Genomic DNA, 22,541 nt, shown 5'->3' on the forward strand with positions numbered 1-22,541 from the left:
TTGTGTTTTGGAATTAAAAAAATGTTTGTCTTCTGATATAGTTCCCAATACCCTCTCCTGGGTGTGTTAAGAGCATCCTGAAAGATTAAGGCTGGGAAGAGAATTTGAAAACATTAACTAAATTATCTGGATGATTTCCCACAGAACAAATGCTGAATTTACTAGCACTTAAAAAATAAGAATAGCTAAATAGGTAATGATCTTGAACTTCTTGAAACCCTGAGGAAAAGCTACTGCTGAGGACTGAGCCCTTAGTGCTTACTTACTTATTTTAATTTCTTTGATCTGCATATGAAATAGGAACCCATGAATGCGAGGAACAGCACAGAACCTGCGATCATTAACACCATCTGCAGCACACTCAGCATCTGGACCCGACCGGTGACTTTATTTCTGAACATTTCTGCTTTCGCATCCCCAATAACAGCAGACTGAAACAGTGCAAGAAAATGTCAGTGAAAGGTAAGTATGCAAGTCCTCACTTGCTGAATATATTCTTGGTGCGTGCAAATAACAGCATGAGTTTAATTGCCCAATTTCAGGGCACCAAGACTGAAAAAGCTAGGTCATGGGGTTTTTTCTTTTTTTTTTTTTTAAACAGTGAAGATTAATAGACAGAAAATATACTAACCTCATTTAGCCAAAGAAGAGGAAAAATATAAGGTTTTTGAACTTTTGATAAAGCTCTGAAATGAGAAAATAGGTACAGCATGTTACCTTCAGTTTGGTGCATAAGCCCAGTCTCTAGATAAACATTTTTTGTCTCCTCTAACTACATTTCTACATTCCAGATGTACCTTTTTAGTATAGTTTTGAACTGAAAAAAAATAAGCCTACAATTAATAACAGCCATTTTACATATCGGGCGACCATCTCTTTCTGTCTAGTCTTCCATATGTGGGTAGTCAGAAAGAAGAAAGGCTGGACACAGTTAGGTGTTGGTGGGAGGGTCTGAAGATCTGTGTGGTGTTCACCTGCCAGATGTACAGGATCCCAAAACGCACGTCTGTACATGTACATTTGGGCCAATGAGGAGGAAAGAAACAGCTAGAGACACCAATCAACCCTTGTGATAAAATCCATCTAGTGACAGAGCATACATAAATTCTCTCTCTCATTGGATTTGTTACAGAAAATACATTTTGCCTTCTATTTCACCCTCATGGCCCCCATTTGGGTTTTGTAAGTATGTTATTTTTAAGAACATGTTGCCTTGTAAGCTTCTGTGGGGAAATCAAATGTGTGTTAAAATACTTGGGCAGTGCCTTGCTCAAGAAAGTTTGCTCTTTTGCTGAAATTTATGTTCTCTGAAGAGTCATGACTGAAGTTTTCGCAAGAAAGACAAAAAGGCTTTCGGAAAGTATTTTTATTCCTTCTTTTCCTGGCCATTTCTACTGAAACTCTTGTAGACCAATCAGCTATCTTGAAGAAAGTCTTTAAAAACAAAATAATGAAGTAGTACTTACTCAATTTTTGGTGCAGGCTTCACAAGGAGGTTTACTTGCAGCCTTTTTGCAAACTGTAGTGTAAAACCAGTGATCTAAAACCAGGGAAAAAAACCCACATTAAATTAAATTTTTTAATTAGATGCCTAAGTCTAGAATATTGACTGTGTCAAAAAGCACTTTGGTATTATCTTATCCTCATGTTTTGAACGTTTCCATTTTTATGAAATTTTAATGTTTCTAAGGGTCTCTCATTTCTCATAGAAGTTCTCATTTTGTGGCTTTACCATAGTTGCTTTTGTAATTTGCAATTAAAACTGAAGGCAAAAAAAAAGGTTAACAATACTAAATCAGTCATGAAATGTTTCATACAAAGATATGTTTTCAGGTTTTTTTCCCACCACAAATCAGCTAAATTTTCTTTTTCAATAAGAAGGATGTTTAACTTGCATAGGGACGAAAACAAACATTTCATATCAGAACAAACAGATCAAAACGAAGGTCAGATCTTTTCTTCATGTCCATCTTTTCCCCTCTGTCCTCAACAAAAACAAGACAGGGTGTGATCCTTGAAAATTTCATATCAGATTTAGGAAATTCTGTTTGATGTGGCTATTCCAAGTAAGGTGAAACAAAGATTTAACTGTAAACATCCTCACTGAAGTTACATAACTGTCAAATTATATGACTAAAAATATTTTAATGAAAAATCCTGAATTTTATTTTTTCATCCAAATATAGAGCAAAATAAAATTTTGAAACCTTATAATTCATCACACAATTCAGAAAACTTTGGTAAATACACTGAAGAATCTGAATCACTGGAAGAGAAGTATAGGTAAAATTGGTTGCAATCAAAATCAGAGCTGTAATAAATTCATTCAGTTTGGGAGATCTGTTGGACAATTGAGTCACAAAGACTGTTCTAGACTAGTCTGTTCAGACTTCTAGCAATGTTCTTGGAAATAAACTCATCTATATTTATTTAATTTCCATTGAGATAGTAATTATACAAAAATGGGTAGTTGTAGAAAATGAAAAAAATTAAGTATAGAGGGAACAGAAGAACTTTCATAGAAAAGAATTTTCTCAAAGTACTTGAAGGTCATAGAAAAGCTATAGCATACTTCACAGTTTGCAGAACCTGTTTAATCCCACATTCCCAATAAGGAAAAATCAAAACTTGTTTCCAGACTTTGAAGGTCAGAATGAGACAAAGTTCTGCTCTAAATTTCCCCTGTGAAAACCATAACACCTTTGTGAGCAGATCTTGCAAAAGCAAGCATGAAAATATTGTATCTTCTGCTGGTCACTCTGGTAAAAGGCCTACTCTACTACAATTAAATTTAAACATTACAAGTTTACTGAGTTACAATTTTCAAATATTTAGACTTACAGGCTCTACGTCTAGAAACGTCTCATGCTCCTTCTCATTTGGGCTCAGGCCTTCAACATCATGCAATATAGAATCACTTGCATGAAGAAAATGTGGAAGAGAGATAAATACCGGTCTTCCTGTTTGAAAAAAACTCACTTGAATCATTAAGCCTTGTTTCAGTGTTCATCTTCTGAGGCCATTTGCCATGCAAACATATTTTTTTACATAGACAAACAATCCTGATAAAAATGTTAATAGTCCCACTCCCCAGAAAAAAATTTGAGCATTTCTGTGATTCTGCTGTCATTAGGAAAATTTGCATAGTGAAATAACTTGTAGTTATAAATCCTGCTTGTCTGTGTCCACACTGTGGAGCTGTCAGTGCTCCCAGTTTCATGCTGAGGTGAGGACCTGACTGTCACTGTTTCCCCCACTCGCCTCATGATCTTGTTTCAGGAGAAAGCAAGCCTGAAGGGAACCCATGCTGTCCACTCTGCACCAAACGCAGATTCTGCATATATTTGTCTTATTAAGCCAATGCTAACCTTAGCCAACAGTGTCTCTCAACTCTGCATGTGTATATAGTTGTATACACACACACACACACACACACACAGAGCGTGTGTGAATTATCACAAATACAAGGACTGTGACTATCTCTGGCTTTTATACAGTGCCTATAGAATCCCCTTCTTTCCTTTCTATACGTGCATTCCTGCAGCTTCAGTATACAATCTGTAGTATCACGATTTTGCATAACACTATGCAAAATACAGAAATATTATAGTCCTCATTTTGGGAAATGAGGCTACAGAAAAGTGAAAGGTCTCACAGGCAATCTGTGGAAGAATTCACAGACAAACACAAACATCCTGGATCTTAGAGCAACACCTCAGCTACAGTACACATGCTTTCTCCCCAGTTAAATGGCTTGTTTGGCAGTACAGTGTCACTACTATACCTGCTTTGCAGGCACTAATGTCTAGGACTCCAGCTAATGTGCAGTTCTTTGATATGACTTCATCTGTGCAGAAGCAATAATTATCTCTGACTTCAGCAGGCGATGCAAATGCTTCACGAGGAACTGTGAAACGATAGAGTGAGATTCCCTTCACATCCTGCTTGCCCTGGAAAATGCCATAGATCGATCTGAATATAAGAGGAGAAACGTGTTTCAGTCATTTGGATTAAAAATCTGAATTCATGGCAATACTCCTTAAGGATCCCCCAGCTATCTCTCTCTTAAAAGAGAGTACTCCAGATGTGTGGGCTCCCTTCACACTGTTCAGCAGTTTGTAGGTGTGTTCCTCTGTAATGGAGAATATTCCACACTTTCACAAAGGGATGTACAAGCTCAGAGGTAAGCATGACAATAAGCAAAAAGACAGACAAAAATACTAATACTACTAATAAACAATATACACAAAGCTAGCAAATTAATTAAGAGCTCTTTTCTCTACACATTTCTACACTGACTGTTATTACAAAATTTTGAAAGTTTTTGGACTACAGTAGAGATACTTATCAGCATAAATCAGCTCTGCTATAGGTTTTTGCTGACCTGATGATACTAATCTAAGCTTTACTATGCAGGCAACATTCTGCATATAACCTTATTCCATTGCACATGAATCAGAATACCGCTTAAGCTTCTTTCTGCTGATACATTATCAACTGATACAGAGATATGGTTGTTACACAGTAATGTAACCAGGGCAGCAACACTTTGTATTTCAGGCAAACAAAAGAATGCTTCTGGGTTTTGCAACATGGACAGAACCATTTTCCATGACCCCATTTCAGCATGACCTTTGGGCAATTCTTACTGTCCTTCTTCATTGTTCATTAATTGAGAGAATTAAATGGCCAGAGGGATCTCTCAAACTGTGTGCAATCGATCCAAAGAATTTTATCATTTCTCCTCTGCATAGAATTCCCTTTTCCATGACTTATGAAATGCTTTCCACTTTGAGGATACAATTACTTCACAAAAAAAAGAATTTTAAACTCATGTAAAAATGTCGATCTTTAAAAACAAACAGTCTGCAAAGCAAACGGCTCACTTTAAACCTAGTTAAAAGGAAGCAGCTGTTTCTAGGCAGCAAAATAAATAAAGGGATCGAACCTCCCAAAGTAAACACACTGTGGTGCACTTTAAGTCTTTTAACATCGCTTTCAGCGATCCCACTGGAGAACTCAGGGACACTGGATAGCCACAGCAGAAGCAGCAGGCTGAAAAGCCATCACTATGGGATGTATTAGGCAAGTTTGTTTGTTTGTAAATATATAAAAATAAAATACATAAAAATATCCTGTGAGAAAACAATTTTGAGTATCTAGTAGATGACAGTAAATCCTGTTCTGCATAGATGATGTTCTGCAGAAATGCCAAAGATAGTCCTGACTGGCCTCTCCTGTATCTATGCGGAGGGGTAAGTTGCCTTCTCAGACCAAATAAGGCAGGTTATAGGCTGGGTCCTGGTCTTAGAAGTTCAAGACTTTGAACCCTGTGGCCCTCAATGTCTTTCCTAGGTCTGTAACAGCTCACAACAGTGTCAGATATTCCTGAATCACACATCTGTAACTGGCTGAAATAAATAGGCCATAAATAGCTTGCTACTTGATAAATAAAAGTGGTAGAATCAGGCTCTGAATCATGAGCAGAGCTCACAAATTAACTTGTGTTTAGGTGAAACACAACACGTTTGTGTTGAACTGCCTTGGCAACCTGAGCCCAGGCAGAGCCACTGCAGCTGCCCTCTGAAACGAAAGAGCATTCGGGTGGTGCACGCAGGTGTGTACGCACACCAGGAGGGGACCAGCCTACCTGCAAATATCGGAGGAGAAGAAGCGCAGTATCTGATCCTTCTTAACAAATGGTGGGAATGATGCCCCATCTGTGAATAAGATAAAATAAGGGCTTGAAAGCAATTCCACTTAGAACACGTGAATTAATTTCTAGCTGAATACTCAGCTGTTATTTTCCTACAAAGCTGTGAAAAAGGTAAACAAAGTGAGTTATTTATGGGGAAAATATTTATGTAAGTTATTGCATAGTGACAGACACTCCACAGATAAGACTGTATTGTTTTTGAAAGCGAGCCAAATTATGGCAGCTATTGGGGTTTTTTTCACAGATGTAAAGGTATATGATCAAGCCCATTAAAAACAGAGGATGCAAAAACCAATCCTGCTTAATATGAATCCCAATACCTGTGGCCATTGCTTCAAGGTTTATGCAATCTAAAGACCTAAACCTTTCTAGAGATGCTTCGTTCCCCTGCAGTTATGGCATTCAGCGCTTACAAGAAACACACCTTTAGACTTCAAAACTGCCCATTTAATAATCAGTACTAAACATTTTTACACCAAAGATTGCTCAAGCAGACCTCTTCTTTGTAAGCTGAGATCCTCTCTATAGCTAATGGAGAGAAGGAAGCACTTCCAGGGCACAACCCATCTCACCCCATGGTAGACATGCAAAATAGGTCAGAGGAATAGCACTTTGGTGATGTCTTTTTCTTCACTCATTATAAAATGAACACAGACAGCCAGTTCAGCTGCAGTTTCTTCATTGCAAGCATCCAGAGTTAAGTAAGAGGACTCTCTGCCATTTTCCCGAACAAGGTGTTGTAACAAACCTTTAACCAGGACATTTGTTATTTCTTGCTACAATTTCTGTTTAGTTTCTTAGTCAACAGCCATAACTAAGGGATTGAAAACATCTGTGATATCTTTGAGTCTAGTTGGCAAGAGCGAGAAAGCTAAATTACATACTGCCACTTGCCCACTGCTGACAGAAGCGCTTTTTCTTAAAGAAGATCCAAGATCATCCTAGACACACACTCTATTTCTAAATCTTGGCAGTGTTGGAGAGTTTGCAAACATGGACTCATTTCAAGGCCCATACAGGAATAAGGCTTAATATTTTTATCTAGATATTTACTTATACTATACATGCTGTGCTTTGGTGTGAAAGCTTACAAGATAAGAAGGAATTCTCACACTTACTTACAAGACTTTTTAAACCTGCTGCTTCTCTAAACACACGGTCTCTCCTGAGCAGTCGCAGTGAATGCTCTTGTAAACTGTGTGATAACCTTTGCTAACAAGGAAAAGCTCCACATTTTTACTGTACTGGAGCACTTAGTCTAGTTAGCTGAGTATGTTTACTCCATCAGCTGTGGAAGAAGAAAAAAGAAAAAGCTGACCCTGGGAAAAAAGGGCTCAGGCTCCATAAGAAAGAAGGAAAGTCCCAGAACCTAAGAAAATATTGCCTCGTATAAAATTGATTACATAGTTCAACAAGGAACTAATCCTTCCTGACTCACAGACTTTTTGAAAGTCAGATTCTTGTGATGTATTTGAAATATTTCAAAATAACTTGCCATGTGCTCTGGGTTATAAGGAAAATTATCTATGCCAGAGAAAGCAGCACAGAAAAGGAAAAAAAAAAAAAAAACAAACAACCCAAAAACCTTCTTGTTTTGATACTTGCTCACTGAAGGCCTACAGCTTTTTACAAAAGCCTCCACCATGACATCTGCCAGCCTCAGCTCAACAAATTTTGGTGTCCTCATGGCAACGCTTTCACCCATCAAGAAGAAAACAAATGTATTCTTAAACAACTCAACTGTTTTCACATGCATTCCAAAAGCAAATTCAAAAATATTTCTCTCTAATTTATTCATCCCAAACTAAACTACATCTCCATCCCTTTTCACGTGCTAGTGGTCTCCAAACCACTTCTCTCAGAGCCTTCCCCCTTGCCACCTCAATTTCTTTTCATATCTCAGTAAAAATCTTTTCTGTCCATTTTGGTGCCTTTAATTTTAATATTCAAAACTGTAAATGAATGTACATTACTAGAATGCACAGATGTTGTGGTTTAAGCCCAGCTGGCAACTAAGCACCACACAGCCGCTCGCTCACTCCCCCCAGGTGGGATGGGGGAGAGAATCGGAAGAGTAGAAGTGAGAAAACTCGTGGGTTGAGATAAAGACAGTTTAATAGGGAAAGCAAAAGCCGTGCAGACAAGCAAAGCAAAACAGGGAATTCATTCACTCCTTCCCATTGTCAGGCAGGTGTTCAGCCATCTCCAGGAAAGCAGGGCTCCATCACGCGTAACGGTTACTTGGGAAGACAAATGCCATCACTCTGAATGTCCCCCCCTTTCCTTCTTCCCCCTAGTTTGTATGCTGAGCATGACATCATATGGTATGGGATATCCCTTTGGTCAGTTGGGGTCAGCTGTCCCGGCTGTGTCCCCTCCCAACTTCTTGTGCACCCCCAGCCTACTCGCTGGTGGGGGGGGCGGTGAGAAGCAGAAAAGGCCTTGACTCTGTGTGAGCACTGCTCAGCAGTAACTAAAACATCCCTATGCTATCAATCAACACTGTTTTCAGCACAAATCCAAAACACAGCCCCATACTAGCTACTATGAAGAAAATTAACTCTACCCCAGCGAAAACTAGCACAACAGTTAATTTTCAACTACTATACCAAAGAAAAAGAATCTTAGTTATATTGTACTATAAAGATAACAGAGAGCTGGATTATTTTCTTGTGTCTCTTCCACATCTACTCTAGCTGAAGAGGGTGTGTATTCATCTATATATAAAATAATGTACAGTAATGTATAATAAAGTATAATATATATATATTATAATAGATACACACTCATGCATGTGTAGTAGTAGTAGTAGTATGTATACATTCATATTTATATAGACACTTAATATACAGATTACAGAACTCTCAAAGCCCAGGGGAATTAACTTAAATATTGTATCTCATTACTCCCTTGCAATATCAAGAAATGTGTTGAAGTTTTAATATGCTTTAATAGGCTCACCTGTGCCATTAACCAAATCGCAGTGACCTTCCCAGTATGAAAGATTCCTTTAAGATAAAAAAAAAAGTCATGCTGCATGTAGTATAACATGGAATCCACTTCATTACCTGTTATGTTAAATATAACTGCTCCAGTATAAGCCTGATTCATTAGCAAAGTAAGAGGACAGAGATGTTCATTGATGTATTCAGATAAACTATATAATGCATTAGAATAGGATAAAAGGGATCTAGCTACTTAAGTATGCAAAACAGAAGTCACTACTTGTATCAAAGAATCAATAATTGTCTTAAATCCAAACTCCTAACGGAATTGTGAACAGCTGAAAGAGAGAGGTGGTTTTGCTAAGCCCAGAGCTTGATCCAGCTTTCCTTGAATGGTTGAAGATTTTCCATCTATCTATAGCTTTTAGTGAATCAAGCCTTAAAAGCCATACCTTGAAAATATGTATGGTTTTTAATTATACAATGCTATGATACCTTTTGTTTTTATAGCTTTCAATTATTGCTGTTTTTTTAATATCTTCTTTCCCAGTATAGACTTTGTAAAGTCCGTCGAATGTTCCATTATACTGTAATAGACACAAGAAGAAGGAATAACAGTTAGAAGTACTGAACCAGAAATTAGCATTGTCACATTTTTCTTCCTCAGAGCAGCTGCCTTAATTTTTATTCACAGGATGATAACTGAAGACTTTGCCTCCTCGTTCATTTCACTTACCGGGTAGAAGACTCCCAGAACTGGGTCCAAGGGGAAGGGGACCTTGTTTAAGAAGGGATCTTTGTATCCCCACAGTAATTCTTTCACTGTTCTGTTCTGCAGCATGGATGACTTAGAAGCTTTAATCCAGGTATTTAATAGTAGTTGTATAAAAGTGTTTGTATACAAGGCAGGTGCAGCCTACAACAACAACAAAATTAATGTTTAGCATAAAATCCTGCATGTGCTTTGGATCAAAAACACAGAGATGGACTCCAAGAAATCTCTGGCAAAGCTGGTTTCCAGAGTTGCAGCTCACTGTAAGTTAAGTTTCTACTTAAAACTGACAATCCTTAACAAAACAATCACCGGGCATAATTTACACAAAGGCAGACATTTTGTCTTTACTGCTTACATGAGTTCGCTAGAGCATCCCTAATCAGAATCACAGAACCACTGAGGTTGGAAGGAGGTCATTTGGTCCAACCTCCCTGTTCAAGCAGGGCCACCAAGACCCAGTTGCCCAGGACCATGGCCAGACGGCATTTGAATATCTCCAAGTAATAATCTCAAATCCCTATCTGTGTAACATGGGTTGCACCACTTCTTTTCTGTCATCTCCATATGTCACATACTTCAGATTCACTCGCATTATAAACATGTAAGAAAAAATAGACCAACCTTGTTACTTATTGGCTTGGATAAGTGGTCTAGATTTGCTGTTATGTTAGCAGCAATACAACTATATCCTGCATAAAACTGACCAAGTGCTAAATCTCCATTATTTCTTTATTTAGAAAGAATACATATTTGCAACAAACAAGTCCTTTCTGAACAGCTTTAATTCTAAATAATGGGTAACTTTTCCTAATTCAGTGAAGAATAATGTAGATTTTCCAGCAGTAATTGAAATGAAAGTTCCCTGAGATGTAAACACATTGTCAAGTTCCTAAAGGCACTGAATAGCTTGTGGAAAGCAAACAGAAATTATATACGTTGGCCTGTCTGGTGAAGCAGGAAGTTGTAACACTTTTGATAAGCAAACCTGTGTAAAAACAAGTCATTCTCTTAGAGAATGTCTGAACACAGAGTAAGCAGAAGCATGGATATGACAAGATTATGAGATAGAGGAGATGTGGGTTCAATCCCCTCAGAGTTAAGAGAGTGTGAAAAACCTCTCTCTGAATTCCCTTGTGAGTATTTTGACAACACGGTTATGATATAAAAAGTGGGCTCTACTGGATTGAAGTCAGTGCTGTCAAATGAGATAAGTAGAGCCTCTCTGGGAATCTGGGCTTACACCAGTTTGTTTCTGAACAGCAAAATGGGACTTGGATCCTCTGTCCCCATCTCCGCTGACACAGCTGCTTCCAGGCATGAGCCTGTGCTTAGACCCATAAAGAGCTACATGGTCCAAAGTGTGGGAGCTGAGCAGTATTAGTTAATATCACGACGTGAAGGACTCCAAGTACAGAAAACAAGAACAGCTTTCCAAAAGAGAGATGCTGGCCTAAATTAGGACGCAGTCGGAATATATCTGGTCTGAATAAGGTCATTTGCCTTTATTTATTAGGTCTTTTCTCCCTAGAGAAAAGAAGGCTCAGGTGAACTTCATCACAATATTCCAGTACTTAAAGGGCAGCTAGAAAGATGATGGAGGCTCTTTCTTCACAAGGAGCGACATGGAGAAGACAAGGGGAAATGGGTACAATTTGCAGCAGGAAAGGCTTCATCTTGATAGAAGAAAGAAATTTTTTACAGTAAGAACAATCACTGGAATGTCGTAGACTCCCCATCACTGGAGGTTTTCAAGGTGTAATTGGACAGGGTTCTAGAAAATCTCATCTAGGCTCCCTTTCTCAGAAAAGATTGAATCAGATGAACTTTTGAGGTCCCTTCCAACAGGGGTTCTTCTGTGATTGCTTCTATGATTCTGTATTGCATTAACACCAAGCACCTCTTCACTCTGCCCCTAGCACCCACCCCCTCATAGTGATCCTGAACACTCACACCCAGACACCACAGAGTTGGTGCAGGACAATCAGGCAACACAACCAGGGCTGAATATAAATATGAAAACTGTAAACGTCAGTCAAGGGCAAACATCCTCAGCCTGTGACAACACAAAAACATCTGGACTGAAAAGGCTCTAGCACTACTCTAGATGGGGACCCCTGTGCTTTTCTTTGATAGACTAAGGTCTTAGGACGGGAGAGCTCAGGGAATGCCATTGCCGCGGTGCTGAGGGACATCATCGGGAGCAAGCAGCTGGGGCAGCAAGGCCGTGCATACACTGAGCATGGGATTTAATATAGCCTCCCCTGCAAGGCAGGACTGAGGATATTATGGAAAGAGTATGGCAAATCCGTCTCGTACTGTTCCTGCTGTACCTCACACAGAAAGGGAATCCATCCACAAACTCTCGATTCATTCCCACACTAAAATTGACTAGGAGGATGGGTTTTGGTACAACCCATCCAAACTGATGACTTTGCTTCCATCGACAGGAACAAGTCAATTTTCATTGACTGTTAAGATTACCCTGGGAATATAAGGAAACCTTAATATACATGTAATATATCCTCAGAATTTTTTTTTTTTAAAGATGGTAGTACAGCTGCTGACACACATGTCATATGAGTTCATAGAGAGGAAAATTATTCTGTCACAGTTTCAGTATTACTAATGCTAACTTCTCCCCTGTTCCCTGCAGTATCTGAACATTTGAATGTGGACATTATAGTTTTCTTTCTTTACTTACAACCACAGCAAGGTTGAGGCACGTGATGGTATCATTTTCTGTCCCAACAGACATATCAGGTTCAAAACGAGCAACGTTAGGCAACATGTAGGATATTGTGCCATCAGAGTTTTCCGTGATATTTTCTTTGGGTAGATATCGCACCCTTGAAATACAAAATAGAAACACAGAACATTTTTAACATTTGATTTTTGACACAAAACATAACCACGCCTGACTGAATTTTTTTGAAATGTTGATGAACCTTTTGGTAGATGAATATTGAACATTTTATAACCACTGAAAGCATTCTAAACTTTTCATGTGAATATATGTAAAAATTCCATTTTCTGTAAAATATTTTTCTTTTGGAAATATTTCCTTAGTGTCTAATGGAATTTTTTTTCCTTGATACTAAAATTCTTACTAAAATACTATTTCTTTTTTATTTTTATTTCAGTAATGGACCTTGTATCTTTTTATATTCTGTTTTAAATTAATTATGTTTCATCACATTTTTTTCTAAGCTTTCTTACGGTTGCATGTGGTTAGACGGGAATAACTCAGAATGGTTAATAAACACTCTTAAGGTTTGATTTGATAAGCCTGTGTTGCAACAAAACAGATTACAGGCTAAATCCATAATGGGAGTCACTTTGATAACATTTCATATTCATGTGGGTATTTATAAACGGTCTTTCAGCTCCACTGAGATTCTCATGAGCCTCTCAAGCGTGTCCTGTCAGCAGATCACTAAGGTACATATCTCTGATCTGCTGCAGTACTAGCTTTAGCTCAACTCTTCAAGTCCCCGTCCTCTTGCTGACCCCTCTGCGGGGGCAGCATCCAGCAGGCATCATATGACTTAGTCTATGCTGTGGGTCCACAAAGGTTGTCCCAGCTCCATCCCAGAAGGGATCTTCAGGGTGCTTCATCAGGTCTTCCAGCCTCGGCGTGGGGGGACCAAAAGGTTCAGAGAGCATTTCCCCATGGTACAGACATAGCCAATGCAGGTGGGCCTTACCCGAAAAGCAGATGGATCTTGGCTACTCAAAGATTGGTTTGTGTGCGTGCTGTGTTAATTAATAGCCTAATGTGTAAAGCACCTCCCTGAAAGCTGGGAGATTTGTTTTCTAATTAATGTTACTTCTAACTGGAAACAAAAGACTTAAAACAAGGTTTCCTACTTCCCAGCAGAATCCCAGGGACAGCTGCGTTTTCAAGGCCAAGGGAGATTGCGAGAGATAGAGACACCCAATGTCACAGTGATTCAGGTAGACCCAATATCTCAGGTGAGCATGACTGCGGCAGTGAGAAGAGCAATGGTCATCATTTCTTACATAGTCTGATCTAGGTTTCTGGCAGAGATTTGCTCCTGAGAAAATAGGCTGTTTCCTGATTCCTGTGTAACCATTTTCTATGTCTTCCCAGTTACTTTATGAACCAAGGTATTCCAATGAGAAATAAATAATCCTTTTGGCATCAAAGCCCCTCAGTTTTAGATGCTGCAATCCAGAACTATCTTGCAAATATAATATACATCTCCAAAGACAGCAAGAAGGAAATATCTTATCATTTTAAGAAAGCAATTTCGTAACAAGGATGCCAGTGATAGCTGTGTGTTGGGCTTAATGACTCTGGAAGCATCAACTAGTCCTATGTCAACATCACATTTAAAATAAGGCAAATGATTAAAAGCTTCCCGGAATGGGGATGGACTGCTGCATCTAGGCCCTAGCTAGTACATTCAGAAAAAGGAATGCTTTTCAGAAGAAAAATTGAAAAAGGAAAAGCTATAGATTAAAAATAAGTCATAAAGGAGCAAGAAAGAAAACATTATTAAAATAAATATGAGTGATACATGGGTGATAAGGTAGTCTCGTGGTTTTAGGGCATCTGGCGTATTGTCTTCTATGTAAAAAGTTGGCAAACACCGAACAGCAACAAATGCAACAGTGCCTCTGTGTTGTTGTGGCAAACACCTTGCTAATGAGCAATCATTTTTCACAAGAACAAACAGCTTCACACCCAATTACCTATTTCTATATGTGTTTTCCCAATGTGAGACTCAACACAGAAAGTGTTTGTGATTGCTATGTGTAGCTGCAATTTAGGCATTTTTGTCAAGCCGGACTAAAATACGACGCTGGAATTTCAAAAATTAATTTTAACTCAGCAGAACTTTCTCTGACTTTAACAAAACTTCTGATATGACATGTCACATATTCAGGGGGCTTTGCTTACCTGTATGTGTAAGGTCCCCTTTGTTCAAGTTTTGGACGTGCTCCTTGGTCTAATACCTCTGAAGGATTTTGCACATGGAAAACCCAAAATTGCCTGTAAACTGAACTTCCTGGCACAAGCCAATTTTCAAAAGCAATGGTACCATTTGCAATGACAGCTTCCTAAAAGGAGAAAAATCAAAGCTAAAATTAACCAGAAAAAATGAGTGACAAACTGCATTTACTTTCCAGATGTTTGTACAAGATTCCCAAACAAACAGAAAAAAAGCTGGTTTATCATCAATATGAGGTATATAGCACACATTTTCGGCCAACATTTGAAGGCAGCTTGACATTCCTCAGTGAGAGCAAAAGTGAGTCCCCCTAAAATAAGTGACCACAAAGCTGATATAGTTACTACTGTAGCCAGCAGCAAAGCTTTCCTATTGCTGTGGTCAGGCATTGCCTTAGTTCCCCAGTACTCACCAAATCCACTGATTATTTGTAAAAAGAAAATCTTTGAATGACTGCATGATACCCAGCAGTTTTTGGAATCCATAATCTACTTTTCATACATTTGCTAATATCCCAGAGGAGGAAATGAGAGTTATCTCTCAGCATTACTCATGCACTAAGTCATTTTGCACTCAGCAAAAGCAAATAGTGTTCTTGCAGGACTGTTTTTTGTCAGAAAACTCGTGTCACAAAAACTGAGACTTTCTAAAAAATGTCTCTAGTTTTGATAACATTTTTGTTATGCAGGTTTCCCAGGTCGAGGGAAAGAGGGCAAAATATGGCTATAAAGACAAGACAGGACATCAGGAACCACTCTAGAGTAACCAAAAGCTTTATGACCGTGCCACTCAGATACAGTATGGTAAACCCTATTCAGTCCTTGGGACTGTACAGTAAAAAGGAGAGTTTGAAGGTATGTTTCCTGTATTGTCAGGGGAATGCCTGCTTTGCCTGGTCTATGTCAGGCCCCTTTCTATACGATTTTCCCAAAGCCCTGGGATAATGTAGTTTTTCCTCTTGGTAGCAAAAATTTAGAAAAGCTTTTTCAATAAGAAAAATCTAGGCTACCTGGCTCCAGCATATAAAATGCTTTTTTATTAGGGTTGTGCAATATTAATTAGTTAACTTGCACAGCTCACAGAGCCCCAGGAAGCAAAAGGCTGAATCCCTCCAGACAGCAAGAAAAGACATTTTAAATTACAAGTTGCTAGATTTTCTTTCTACCTTAATTTTCTGCTTCTAGAGTTTGCTTAGCAAGCACCATCAAAAAAAAGGATACTACCAATTAAGAATCACTGCAGCTAGAAACGAATACCATGTCTTGGAGAACTCGTAACACTGACAGGGCTTTGTCTGTGCAAAGCCTGTTTGTATGGTTGAGTTGCAAATGCCTTGCTAGTGGTGTAAAGCACTGGGCTTGCTGTCTGAATATCTGCTATAATTTATGTGCATTTGGGTGAGAGGGGAAGGGAACTGCTTCAGCAAACATGTTATCAGCTTGAGGTCTTGCACTCAGACCCAACAGCTAAAATTCTCTTCAGCCTTATTTTGCTGTGATCCAGCCTGGGGCAGACCATCTCCTTGGTGAAGAGAGAAATGCTTACGTGATTTGGAAATCACCTTTTCAGTTTCCACAGAGAATTGCTCAAAGGATGTGGGAGAAGCAGGCTGATATAAAGAAACAGGCAGCTCGATCTGCTCAGAGTCTGTCTGTGATCTGTACTCCGCAGGGTCCCGGGATGGGGGCAGATGCCAGGATTTGACCTCCTGCCTCTGTGTAACTAGGATAGGGAAATGGTTAAGGATTCCTGGCAGTTATATGGTCAAGAGGACAAACTAATCTCCCTAGAAGTCAACAGCACTCAGGCACAGAAATTAATAGAGAAGTTTCAACCTTGTGATGATAGATTTTAAAGCAGTGTTACTTGCTTCTTAAAAGCTTTCAGTTTTCGCCTCTATTCATTCCTTCCTCCCCTCATAACCCTTTGCTAGGGGTTATAAGAGCACAGAATGATATGCAAACTCCCCTGCCACTGCAGAGTTTGCTCCGAGTGCCTGAGCCATAGGATCTCTGCCATCCTTGAGAGGCACAGAAATAGTCCCCAACCTGCCCCTAGCTTTAGACATTTTGTGCACTTTGAAAAATGTATATTTTGCAATGATCACATCTTATGACTTTGTGTTGACTTGGAAGAACATAAGGAACATGCTTCCTCACAGCTTTCTCCATGTAAATGATCTTATTTTTTCCAAAGGGTGGATCTTTGCCTCTAATCCTCTCCCTGCTCTTGCAGGGAAAGCTAAGAGCGTGCAGGACTTTATACTGGCTTTTTAGTACAACCAGGACAACTGTCCATGTAAACTGAGACTGTAGGCTGTGTGCCAAGCCTTTTTACGTACTTTCTGTACTGCCCCTTACTGCACTTTACTATACTATGTACTTTCTTATCAATCTAGACCAAATTTGCTGTCCACCTAGAGATGGGGTGGCTCTCCTTTATTTTTCATGCAAGAATAACTAGTATGTCCATATTATACCCTTAGGAAATGCCAACAGAGAAAAATTACTTCGGGCATTGTACGAAGAGGTCCCTCAGACCTGAGTACATGGGACAGCCAGGTCACAACGAGTTACTGTGTGGATTTGCCACTGTGTTAATGCCACCGTGGACACTCTTGGGGCATGCTTCAAGGGGACAGCTGATCCAACCTGACAGTGCTGCAGCCAAAGGGGCAAGCCAGCTTCTGCAACTGCCGGTACCTGATCCACATACTTCCCCCTTCCTTTGTGCCAGCTCTCATTCCTCAGGGAGCTAGTTTTGCCTGCCAGACTGAAGGAAGATTATTTCCTTCCTTTTTTTTTGCTGGGTTACCTTTCTACCAGTAAGCCATGTGGCTCGGCGGTGTGGGTAGAGGGAAGGATCATATGAGAAGCAGAATTAAAACAAGGGAAGCAGCAGGACAAAAAAGGGAGGGGGAGGAAGGGAGCAAGACCATTATTTTTGGTGGCATCCAGCCATTATTGTTAAAAACATTTCTCCCACAAGGGAGGTATGATTCTCTGTCACATACTTCGAGAGTGCAAATGGTGGATTAAAATGGAAGAATATCTAGAGCTCTGTCTTTATTCATGACTTCATTTAATAAAACTAATATCCTCACACCAGCAAGCGCTTCGGTTTTGGCTGTCTGATCTCTGGTGAGGCCAGCCCTAAATATTACCCCTCTTTATGGCTGGTCACTTTTAGATTCTCCTAGTAACACTGCCATGCTTTGTGATATTATGAAAGGCAGGGTAATTTGGGAAACTACTAATTTGCAATCGACAATATGAAACATTTCTCAACTCCCTAGTCAGCCTATATCAGCTTTAATATCTTAAGTAATAGTTAACTATTGTTAGCAAAAGTAGCTCTACAATATGTAATTGCTACACCACCAAGTTCATCTCATGACCTAACTGTGCAAGACTGAGTGAAATCAATGGAAAGTTTAACCCCTTTTGTTTCTGACACAATTTTCCCCCCGCTTGTGGTGGGTCAACTGGCAATACCTAAATTCAAGAAAATCTGAGCAGTCAGCAATAGAAGCTTGCTGTACTTTGTTGCTTTATGTTAAATTCAGCCATCGTGATTTCTGATGAAGAAATACAAAATGTAAGACAAAGTTGCTGTCTCAAAAATGGATCTGGCCACATGGACAAAAGATGCCATTTTCTGCGAACTGAGAGACGCCATGAATACTTTAGGCTGTAACAAAATTGTTACTAGTTTATCTTTACGTGTTGTATGTGCATATGTAAGCAGGTGGAAACTAATAGTACAATTCTGTAAAACTGAATAAGTTAAGTTCCAGGAAAGCAAATAATCTTCTTCCATTTTGCAACTGAAAGTGCGAATAGCCATTTATTACTTTTTAAGTGGTGATTATTAGCTTATTATTATCCTTTCTATTCAGGCTTTGTTGGATCAAAACTTTTAGTCCTTTTTCAGTCCTTGATCATAAAAAATTATGGAAGCCAATCAAGTTTATCAGTGATAATGCTAGGATATGTGTGAAGAGATCACTTATGTTCTGCTGAGAGACAGCAGTTGCTTTAGCTTCATTAGTTTAGATAAAGAAGTGGCATATGAATGTCACAAACAGAATTTTAAATGAGAAGTGTTTCCTATGCCTCCAGTAGCTGAGGAGATATAATCTGGCCAACCATAGATAACAGATATGTAGAGAGACAGATGGGTAAACATAATAATAGCTAAAGTTGATAGCTATATTTCTAAAAATAGCAGAGACTAATCCTGAGGACTCTACAGAAGGAGTACAGCACTGAGGCATTGTGTCAAATCATACACCATTCTGTATTATCAATTCATCAGGAATTCAATATATTAAGAAACATTACGTGGCTTCTGTTAACCTCTTGAACTCACGTGCTCAGGTAAAAAAGCAAAAGCTCTTAAAGAAGTGGTGATAAAGATTTTTCTGGCAAATGAATCAGCTACCAACAGGTTCGAGTGGTTAGACCTAGCTGGAAAAAAAGCTGACCAGCTGGGGAAAAAAAAAGTTTTATCATAACTGAAATGATGGGAATTTTGCCTAAATTTAATATTGTTTTAAGGGAGGGAAAGGCAAAAAGTAGCAATTGAGCCAAGTCAAAATATCTCCTTTCAACAATAACAAATGCAAGCTCTCTGACTTGTTGGTTTGAATTAACTTTTCCTTTTAATTTTTTTTTAATGTTAGACATGATAATGTTTAATAATAATGATAATAGACATGATAATGTGCAACCGAAATGTGTGGAGTGAGTTAAAAAGGTGCATTTTGATAGCCTCAAACAAAATATTTTTTGTAAACTCTGAAACTTTCATGTTTCACTCCTAACTTACCAAGGACAGTTTTCTAAACCCCTAAGGCCTTCATGGAAAGGCATCTCTCCCCTCGGGATAGATTCAATGTTTGGGGAAATGAGGATTTTTGCTCTTTGGTACTGAAGTCAAAGGCACCTTTTAAGGGGGAATTCTCCTTTCCCTGAATAGTATAAGACCTGAAATAAACAGCTTAGTACTAATCTGGTTCAGTGCATCCCTGCCAAGATGCTGCTGGTGGTGTCATTCTGGGTGTGCTTTTCAAGTGACAGTTTCTTTAAAGAGCCTCTAAAAGGATTCAGAAAACGTATGTAATGTTGAAATCCTTTAAACCTGCTGGAGGTAGGACTAGAAACAGCTGATCCCAAAAAGATCTGAGACACAGGTGGAGCAGTCTGGGGTTAGAGAAGACAGCAATGTGTTTTGTGTTGAAGCACAGGTGTGTGTTAATAAACTGGAACACATGAAGAGGTGGCATCTTGGTGTTACATGGACTTTGTTTGGGTTGTCCACCCATGGGCTGTTCATGGGTAGAGAACAGCACCTGCCTGCTAGGAGATAACAGCCCATGCCCTGAGAGTCTCTGTCAAATTTCTAAGGGCACCTGAGATTGTCTATACACCTGCAGATGTTTTCCCTTTGCTGCAACAACAGTATGCAGGCTTCCAGCAAAATATGTCCTGCTGTGCTAATCTCTCAATGACTGCAATAAAAGAGAAATGAGGCTGGTAGGGTTTGGTAAGCTGCAAAGATGTGTGCTTAAGGCTCATGCTCAGGCTCCTGCTCCTAAAAAAACAAGAATGGTAAGAACTATTGAGTGTATTGATTTTTGAAACTAAAGTTGTCCCTGTTTATTGGGAGATGCTAAGAAGTTCAATTGGACTTGCTTGAGAGTAAATTGATGATAAAGTGATTTGACTAAATCTTGATAACAAGTACATTTATGACAATTTGACTCGTTATAGTTTGAAGTGTCCTAAAATTATTCATTCAGGAGAAAAAAAATTATTCAACATTTGTTTCTCTCATCCAGCAATAACATTTTATAGCAAAATTCATTTCCCCTACAAATATAGATCTCATCTTACTGTGTTGCCATCAACTTGTGCAAAGAATGAGGATTTACTTTGAGATAGGATAGGCAGAGGAACAACTAGGGGCCTTTTTTCAAGTTTTGGACTGTGCAGAATTTAAGACATGATTTTGCTTATAATGGTGATATCTGAAATAGTTTTTCCCGTTTATTAAATACATGTCATTTTGACATTTGTTTTCACCCTGTGGGTAAGGACCTAAGTTCAGGCTTTGCCTCATATGAGTTCAAATGGAAATATAAATGCTTACAGGCCATATCTGAGAGAACATCTTGCTCATTAGGTTTTTTCCTGTCCTAGAGTCTCTATTCTTAAGAAATTCCAAATAAAATTGTCATCGAAACTGATCTGTTTCTACTAAACATTTCCTTAAAAAATGACATTTCCAAAAGTGAAAGATTTCAGAAAAGCAGTCAGTCAGCTCTATATTTATCTGAAATATAACTGCAGTGAATAACAAATATTTGTTTTTCTTACTAGCCCTTTCATCCACACAGGTAGATCAGAATTAGTTAGATTCAAGTCCCTCTTGAGCATCTGCTTAACTGATGACATACTTCAGCTGTTGCACCTTGGCATATCTCTTCTGAAAAGGAGTTGTCTTAGAGTTTCATGGTCTCACTAAATAGTCAGCATGATAAATAGGAAAAAAATAATCTTGTATGACTTGTGCTTCGGAAAAAAAGTATCTGTTTACTTAAATAAAAAAAGCCTCTACAAATTTACTCTTTTATGTTCTATATGAATACTGGTACAAATTGTCCTTTTTATGTATATCAAACAAGCTGCTTTGAAATAGGTACAAGCATCTGAAACATGATCACAATGCAGAAAATTATAAAGAGGTTGAGGAAAAAATTACTCTGTCTAATACTTTACCACTAAGAACTCATACAGGTATAATTTCATATGTAGACATTTGCAAACCATGCTGTATAACTGGTTCATTATTATAAGTAAACAGACGAATACATAACATCATTGCTAATATGTGTAATTTGCTTTGAAAACACTTAATTGCATAACGCTCTGGGTTAACTCAAAGTAAATATTCAATGTAAGGACATACACATTTTTAAAACTATGTGCTTTCTAGAAAACCTGCCATTTCCTCAATAAGTCAATCATTTAAAATTATATGCAAATATAGATAATATGACTTTTTTGTAAAAAGTTGCAAGGTGGGTGAGATATTATCTAGTGAAAATTATTTTTTAATTCTCTATAGATTTGAAAATCTCATGAAAAATACAATAAGAATTGGAAAAACTGAGTTTTCTGACAAAATTAAAATGTTACGTAGAAGCCATTTTTTTCATTTTTTTAAAAAAAGCGAAGGTAGAATCTAGGCAGGGCCTCAACAGACAGTTTAACATTTGCTGATAGTTCATTTATCCACCTCCTCAACTGACTTCAATAGCTGTTGAGTTAAGGGAAGTCTTCCAGAAGGGCCTTTGAATAAGTATCTCCAAGATCTCCACAGTCTTCAGTGCCACAGCAGATCATTAGGAGGACTAACCATCAGCCAAAGACCTTAAGGCTTCCAGATTTTTAACTGCAGAAGAGGCCACCCTGGCTGCAGTGACCCCAAGGAGACTCCATGTCTCCATGGTGGACAACCCAGGGCTTCCATGATCTTTCACTCCAGATTACTCCATGATTTAGACCCTCACTTATACATCCTTTTCATTGAAGATTTAACAAATTAACTTTTCATTTTTCTTTAAAGACCAAACTAGATTTAAAAGAAATAAAATCATCTAAAAAAAGAAAGAAAAGAATTGTGCCTGCCAGGTCTACAACACTCCAATTACTCTTCGCACTCCTTGAATCAAGGAGATGTATACGATCAGATCCTGTAGTCTTGTGGACCACGTTGCCTTGGATCATACAGTCACAGAATGTGAGCTGAATGCATCTAAGTACAGGATTAGATTCTGCATCAGAAGTTTGTTTAGATTATTTGCAGTATGTAAATATAAGAGCATGGAATGAGTACCAAAATAAGAAAAAAATGCAGAAAAATAAGTAAGTGGATCATCATGGGGAAAAATAAAGAAACTAGAAACAAACATAAATAAAATAAAAATTAAAAAATTACTGAAAACACATCTTGAAAACAATATTTTGGCTTCTTATGTGAAGCATGAAAGACAGCAAGCAAATAAACATGACAATATAATTAATATATTAAAAAAATACTGCTGCAGCATCTATACCCAGGGA

General features: G+C 38.4%; 1 protein-coding gene across 3 annotated transcripts in view; it reads right to left on the bottom strand.

Moving 5' to 3' along the window:
• Nucleotides 1-22,541, bottom strand: part of CD36 (CD36 molecule) — a 39,239-nt gene that overhangs the window by 2,977 nt on the left and 13,721 nt on the right. For all 3 annotated transcript variants that reach the window (XM_059815953.1, XM_059815951.1, XM_059815952.1), the window contains exons 3-13: nucleotides 14,361-14,521; nucleotides 12,138-12,282; nucleotides 9,398-9,577; nucleotides 9,157-9,248; nucleotides 8,678-8,724; nucleotides 5,651-5,720; nucleotides 3,785-3,972; nucleotides 2,842-2,960; nucleotides 1,467-1,540; nucleotides 632-686; nucleotides 267-431 (exon numbers count right to left, since the gene is read on the bottom strand). In XM_059815953.1, the coding sequence (XP_059671936.1) occupies nucleotides 267-431; nucleotides 632-686; nucleotides 1,467-1,540; nucleotides 2,842-2,960; nucleotides 3,785-3,972; nucleotides 5,651-5,720; nucleotides 8,678-8,724; nucleotides 9,157-9,248; nucleotides 9,398-9,577; nucleotides 12,138-12,282; nucleotides 14,361-14,521 (1,296 nt within the window). The remainder of the gene's footprint in view (nucleotides 1-266; nucleotides 432-631; nucleotides 687-1,466; nucleotides 1,541-2,841; nucleotides 2,961-3,784; nucleotides 3,973-5,650; nucleotides 5,721-8,677; nucleotides 8,725-9,156; nucleotides 9,249-9,397; nucleotides 9,578-12,137; nucleotides 12,283-14,360; nucleotides 14,522-22,541) is intronic.

This window comes from Gavia stellata, chromosome 4 (assembly GCF_030936135.1).
Source record: "Gavia stellata isolate bGavSte3 chromosome 4, bGavSte3.hap2, whole genome shotgun sequence".
Classification (NCBI taxonomy): domain Eukaryota; kingdom Metazoa; phylum Chordata; class Aves; order Gaviiformes; family Gaviidae; genus Gavia; species Gavia stellata.